This window comes from Cebus imitator, unplaced genomic scaffold, assembly GCF_001604975.1.
Source record: "Cebus imitator isolate Cc_AM_T3 unplaced genomic scaffold, Cebus_imitator-1.0 Scaffold179, whole genome shotgun sequence".
NCBI lineage: Eukaryota > Metazoa > Chordata > Mammalia > Primates > Cebidae > Cebus > Cebus imitator.
In genome coordinates, this window is record NW_016107494.1 from 1,442,497 (window position 1) to 1,449,717 (window position 7,221).

At 52.9% G+C, this 7,221-nt stretch overlaps 1 protein-coding gene across 1 annotated transcript in view; it reads right to left on the bottom strand.

Annotated features, from left to right (window-relative positions):
- The window catches only part of LOC108315771 (WASH complex subunit 1), an 18,189-nt gene that overhangs the window by 5,760 nt on the left and 5,208 nt on the right, over positions 1-7,221 (bottom strand). Inside the window, exon 2 of the mRNA XM_037744552.1 lies at positions 6,880-7,033. Within this exon, the coding sequence (XP_037600480.1) occupies positions 6,880-7,028 (149 nt within the window). The 5' untranslated portion in view covers positions 7,029-7,033. The remainder of the gene's footprint in view (positions 1-6,879; positions 7,034-7,221) is intronic.

The following is a 7,221-nucleotide window of genomic DNA, read 5'->3' on the forward strand; positions in this document are numbered from 1 at the left end:
TTATTCTGTCCCTGGGTGCTGACACAATATTGTATAAGCTCTGTACTCAAGGTCCACAGGGACAGTGGGAGGAAACTGGGACTGGGGAGGGACAAAGGCTGCTCTGTCCTGGTGCTGCCATAGAGGAGAGAAGGGCTGACCACTCAAAGTTGCAAACGCCAAGCTCAACAATGAGCCCTGGCAAGTTTCTGGAATGGATTATTAAACAGAGTCTGTAAGCACTTAGAAAAGGCAGAGGTGAGTCCCAGGGGCCAGCATTGCTCAAAACACACAGCATTTCTCTTTGTAACAGGGTAATTTGGCTGCTGTGCCCGGGGAAAACTTGCAGCACAGTGCATCTTGAGTCAGCACGGATTTTGACAGCTTCGAACAAAATCTTGTGGACAAGATGGAGCTATGAGGGTTGGAGGAGAGAACATATGGGAAAAATCAGAGCCAAATGAACCACAGCCCCAAAGGGCACTGTTGAACAATGGTCTGATTCCAGCCTTGCATGGAGAAATCTGGCAGGGCCCTTCCAGTTCATTCCACACCTGGTTGGAAAACTGGGGCTAGCACAGAGGGGTAAAATGGTCTGCATGATGGAATCAAGGCTCAGATAATTTTTAAAGGCCAGAGGGTGGACTGCAATCACCAGGATGACATTTATAAGGAACAAATGTGAAGCCCAACATTTAGGGTTTAAAAATCACATGCACAAATATAGAAGGTGGAGGGAACTTGGTTTAGACACAGTTCAGGTGAAGAAAGGCCTTGAAGCTTCTGTTAACTATAAGCTCAGTAGAAGCTAAAGGCATGTTAATCAGCATAAAAAGGCAATGAGCTCTTAGGGCACACAGCTCCCTGTTCCTCTTCTGCCCTTCATCCTTCTTCCACTCAGCAGGGACCATGCAGTCTCTTGGAGGCACCACAGAAAACAGGGCCCTGGACTCATGAAAGAGTCTATGCCAGGCACCAGTCTCAGCCACAGTCACATCCCTTTAAACTGGATCACAGTCCGAGGACTCTGACCTCCCGTACAGACTGCCCTCTGCCTCATTCACTGCTACGTCGCTAGCACCTGGGACAGGACCTGAGGCATAACAGCCGCTGGCTGAACAGAAAGTGACAAATGAGCGAACATCTCAAGGAGGGTGATGAGGATGGTGATGAGTGAGAAGCTGCTGACATATGAAGATAACTGAAGGATGTTCTCTCTAAAGATCAGATGACTTTGAGAATATGATCATTCCCTTCAAATATCAAAAACACCAAAAGGGCTGTCGGGTGAAGCGAGTAAACTTCTATCAGGAATAGTGGGCAGAGTTTCAAGGAAACAGAGCTCTGCGCTGTTTAAAAAAAAATGACAACAACTTTCTAATAAACAACTGCATCACTTTGAAGAGCAATTAGGCTCCAGCTCACAAGCACCATCCAGGGTGCTCCAAGGGTGAATCCTCCCTGAGGTGGAGGCAGAAGACATGATCCTGGGGCTCTTTCCTTAACCGGGAGCCTATGGCACTAAGGAACGGCACGCTTGCTGACAAAGCTCCCGGACCATCTATTATCTCATGGTCACAGGCCATGGTGCCGAGGACAAGTGCAGATTCAGGGTCAGAAAGCTTGCAGCATGTCTGCTATCTCTGTGGACTGGCAGGATGGTCTGGGAGGCTGTGTTGGGAAAGCCTGTAGGCCTCACTGGGGCCAGGGCATTGATGAACAATGCCCACCGTGAGGGTGGGGGAATGGTGCCATGAGAGCCATTTGTTCGCCATTCCTGGTATAGACACCCTTGGCTTGGTGGCCTACTTTAAGGTAGGTCAGTTACAAGCTCAGTGCAGAAGCCATCCCCTTTGGCACACTCACCCAGCACAAGAGAGGAAGCTGCTCTGTGGGCATCAGGGACAGAACTGGCTCACCCAGCCTGCTCTGCACGTGGTCTCACTAAGGGTCCGTCTTCCTCTATCTTCCCTGGAGAGGACCATCTCCAAGCATCCCTCAATTCCCGTCTCCTGACTCCACCCCTTACTGTTCAGTATCTTGAGTGCATTCCATTTGAAAGCACAGTCCTGGGGCCGTGGAAGCCAAAGACGAATCAGACAACACACATCCACTCCCAAAGAGACTCAGGCCTCCCGGGTAAGAGATAAGCATCAATAACCACAGCATCCCACGGGCCTGGGTTTCACGTCTGTTTAGCAGCAGCGTGACCCTGGGGAGCCCACTCACTGGTCTTTGCCTCAGCTTCTTCCACTGAAAAATAGGAATGGTCCCTTCTACATCATGTGATTCCTGTGAAGGTGACAAGGAGCTGATGATGGCCCATCACCATCAGCACACCAGTCCCTAGAGGCTGTGGGGAGGAGGAAGCAGGGAGCACCCGCTCCTGCTCCTGATTCACTGCTTCTCCTCCCCTGCCTGTCATGACCCCAGGGAAGCAGACCTGAACCTGTGCTCTTGCCTTTACCTTTATCTTCTCCACTCTGGGATAATTAAGAACAACGTGCTAATTAAGCAGTGATCCAGTGCAATGTGTAACCTTGGGGGCCACCAGGTGCCAATCAGTAGAGAGAAGAGGGGAGAAGGATGGAGGAGTGAGGACAAGGGGAAAGGGGAAAAGAGGAAGGGGAGAAGAAGAGGTGGGGAAAAGGAAAAAGAAAGAGATGGAGGAAAGGACCAAGAGCTTTGCAGAGAAAATCCCCCTTCCCAGGGGGAAAGTGCTGGGCAGTGGCCTGGCCTCTTGGGTGAAGAGGCTGGGCAGGGGCTGATTGGCAATGGCAAATGACAGCATCCAAACTTCCACACAGAGTCTGTTTGTTCCTCTTCCCCGTGCCATCCCAACTCCCTCCTCCCTTGTCATCTACGTCATGGGAAGCAGGTGACATATCTGGCCCGACATTTTGGGGACCTGGCTTCTTCCAGGTGAAGAGGGGACAGATGGAGGGGCAGAAAGAGGGGGCAGGAAGGGGCACAGCTAAAGAGAGCCTGGGAGGTGCTTGTCATTCCCTCCAGTCTGCACACTCCCGGCTGCGGCAGAGCAGGAGAGAGCACAGCCTGGAATGCTAATTTGCCAGGCATTCACCTGCCTGCGCCACTGGGCACACACACCAGTGAGGCCAGGGACTGGGCTGTGCTGGGGCCTAAGATGGGGTGGGAGGGAAAGAGAGGGCTCTCTTCTGCCCACCTGTTTCTTCTGTGCAGGAGGGTTCTAAGCAGGAGGAACATGTTTAAGGGGAGAGATTCAAAGCTGGTCACATCCCCACCAAAAAAGCCCATGAAAAATGAAAAGTCCACATGCTTGTCCAGTGCCACAGAAAAAGGGCAGGTGGGGGAGGAGAGGTGTCGGTGCCCCCTACTCCACCCCCACTCATCACTGACTCCTCCCTTTCCTTCATCATCGTTCCCTATCTGTCACCATTTCCTGTCGTCCATTTCCTCTGAATGTCTCACCCGGCCCTTCCTGTTTGCAGGTTCCCTGTCTGCAGTCTCATCCCTGCCACATCCTGACTACAGCAACAGCTTCTGGGTGTCTCTGGCATCCACTCTCTCTTCATGTCCCTTCCGTGACAGGTGCCTGATGAACCTCCCCCAACTCTTCTGTCCCACCCCTGCCCTGCTTGAAACCCAAGGGCTGCTCCCTAACACTCCTGAATCAACTTAAGTCCTCTCCTGAGTACTCCGTGGACCCAAACTCATTCATCCCAACCTTTCACTCATTACTTTGCCCCACACACTGCCAGGGAGCCTCCCATGGCCCCGTGGGGACTCAGTGGAACCAACGCAAAGCTCCTCAGCACCATCCAGAGGCCTGGCCCACAGGCTTGTGGGAAATCAGCCTCTCATGCCCTGTGAGCTGAGTGCGAGGGAGAGGCAGCACTGTCTATGCTCCCCATGCAGAAACCCTACCCCCCTCCAGCCGCTGTGCAGGCTGGCCTTCCCAGCAGACCACCATACACCACGTTCCAAGCCACACTGAGGCTTCTCTCCAAGCCGGTGGCCCCCATTTCTAGACCCCATCAGGGCGACTTGCACGCCCACCTCCCTACCCTGCCCTCCTCCTCCAGGAGCCTGCCCCATGTGGAGGAGGCACGTGGCTTCCTCTCCAGCACCTACTTCCCCTTTACTCAAGCAAGGGCCCCATGTCCTTTGGGGAATCCATCTCTCCTGCAGGCTTACACCCTGAGCTTCAGATGGGTGGTCTGAAGAGCTCCTTGGTCTAAGCCAAGTGGCATGTCATAGTCCCCTGGCCCCAGCGATGGATTCTGGGACAGCACAAGGACCAATCCAGGTGAGTGTGGCCTCTAGAGGAAGTGGGGGACACAGGAGAGCATTCTTTCCTGCTGAAACTGACCCTGCCATGTCACCTTGCCACCACGAGAGCATGGCCTGTCTCAGAATGCAGCCAGACCCAAAGAAGCAAACTGACAAGGAAGGAAGGCAAAGCCAGGCCCTGATGACGTCATTTTAGCCCTAACTCCAAAGGCTGCCCTACTGGTTACTTTTTGCTTAGCTTGGTTTGGGGAGTTCTGACAGGTGTGCCACCAAATCTTATTGATTTCTCTCCCTTCTAGACCCTGAGAAGCCCACATGGTCCATGCTACACAATTAACAATTAATCTCGCCCTACATGTTCCCATTCCAGCCCCTAAGCTCTTTGAGGACACAGTGTCAGCCACATAATTGGCGTCTCTTAAAGACCCAGCATGATGTGAAGCACATGGTGGAGAGATCGATGCAGTGACCTGGAACGTTGGCGTGAGAGAGCCAGGACTCAGGCCCAGTGCTCCTGAGAAGCATCTTCCCTCCATGGGCTGTGCCAGCAACTTGAGGATCCCACACTCAATGAATGCAGCACCCCACTCCCCAGAAGATGCCTTCCTGCCCTCTCCTCATCCCATCCCTGGGCAGGGGACATGCAACTGTCTACAAGGTGCCAAGTACCAGGACAGGAAAGGAAAGACACCAAAAATCCAGGGCTGCCCTCAGAGAAGGGCAACATGCAATCCCATCTTGGTGAGGAAACACAGCTTCTGAGGGAATGGTTTTGGCCTCCATTCTAAGCACTGAACATGGGTGGCCATAACCTGGAGCTGATGGCTCTTAAAGACCAGCATCCTCTTGCCTAGGCGTCCCTTAGGCACATTCATCACAACGATATGCACAAAAGGTGCATCCAACAATTTCTGTAACTACTGATGACAGGTTCATGAATGGCAACCGAGTCCAGTGGACGGGTCAAGATTATCAACAGGGAAGAGCTAGCATTTCCTCAAGTCTTCCGAGGTGCCAGGCACTGTTCCAGTCCTTTGCATGTTTTCATTCATTTAGATTTTAAAATAATTCCACCAGGAAGCTACCATTATTACCACAACTTCACAGATAGAGGGGTTGAGTTGCCCAAGGTTACAGAGGAAGCAAACAGGAAAGCCGGATCTGAGCCAAGGCATCAGCTCCAAGGTGACCCCCTCAGCCACTTCAGTGCATGACCCTTGGGTTACAGGGACATTCTTGACAAGCTTGGGGCAAGCCGGTGAGTCGGCGGGTGGAGTCATTCAGGAAGAGGTAGGCTTCCGGTTGGTGACAGAAGAGGAGGCTGCACAGTGAAGGATCAGGGGATCCAGGTCTGGCAACAACCAGGGAAGGGCAGGGCAGGGGTGACTTGGACCATCAGAGGGACCTGAGTCAGTCAGTCACATACTTCCCACTGGGGTCCACCATGTGAGGCACTGTGTGGGATCCCGGGAAGGAGACCAAGCCTCATTTCAGGTTGTTCATGGCCAAAGACAGGACCTGTGCATCCAACAACCGCTGGGACCTTTGCCAGGAAACAGCAAACATCACTCACTCACTCATATTAGATAAACACCGAGGGAAAAATCACCAGAGCCCAAGGACCGTGCGAGGTCAGCACTGCTGACACAAGAAGCCTCAGCCCCCCAGCTCGCCTCCCTCAATGGCCGCTCCGTTCTCCAGCCATGCTGGCTTTCTTTTAGGTCCTCTACCTCTGGGCTACAGTTCATGTGCTTCCTTCTTTCTGGAATTTTCTTCCTGACCTACCCAACTCAACTCTCAGACTTTACTACAAATGTCATTTCCTCACATCCCCCTTCCCTGACCTGAGATCAAGCCAGTCTCCCTGACCCAAGACCAAGCCAGGACGAGCCTCACAGCTCCCCATCTCCCCTCCACAGAGGCCGTAATAACCCACAGAACCTGGGGCCATGATCTGTGGCTTTGAACCCTGGCTCTGTCACTTGGCCAGGTCTCTCAGCCTTTCTGTGCCTCAGTTTCCTCATCTATAAAATGGAAATGACAGCAGTGCCTGCTCATAAAGTGTGGCGAGAGCTAAATGAGTTAATGCACTCAAATCAATGGTGCTGCATGGTTAATGCTGTATAAATAACAGTGACTACCAAATATTATCAACAGGCCTTGTCACAACTGTTTTTAAAGAACTAATCATGCATTGGTTATTAGATCTTTCTCTCCTGCCAGCATGTGCGCTCCAGCTAGAGAGGGATGCTGCCTTATCCATGGCTGGATCTACAGAGATTCTTACAATGCCTTGCACACAAACACTATTGGCTAAGTATTTGCTGGCTGCAGGAAAATGTGAAGGAATTTGCCCCCCAAATGGGAGGAAGAGAATGAGTCAGGAGAGCAGAGCCACCACAGGAAACCAGGAGGCTAAGTGGGGTGGAAGGGAGTGAGCTCTCGGACTCTCAGGAGCAAAACCTTCCAAGCTGGGCTCTTACCTCAGCCCCTCCCACAGAAGGAAGCCAGATGGGTCCCCCAGGACCAGGATGTCCCCTAGGGGGCTGCTCCCAGAGGGTAGGTTGCTGGGACTGCCCAGGATGGGGATGGTCCTCTGATCAGGAGGAGGTGGGTGGCAGCACCCACCTGCTGAAGATGTCTCCAGAGACCTTCTGCAGGTACTGCAGGGCGTCCGCCATCTGCTGGACGGCCTCCTCTCGCCGCAGGTCTGGCTGGATGAGGGGCACGGCATACGTCTGACCTGCCAGGGAGTGCTGGGTCTTCACAGGAGTCATGGTGCCTATGGGTGGGAGCCGGAGCATCAGAGCTGCCCACGCCCACCCGCACCCACTCACTGTAATCCAGCCATGAGTACAAGGCTAAGGAGTGGCAAGAGTACACACACAATTCTCCTCAGAAAGGAAGGAGAGACAACACAGCCCTCATCCCAACTATGCACATAGCTTCAGCCTGCACAAATAGGGGAGA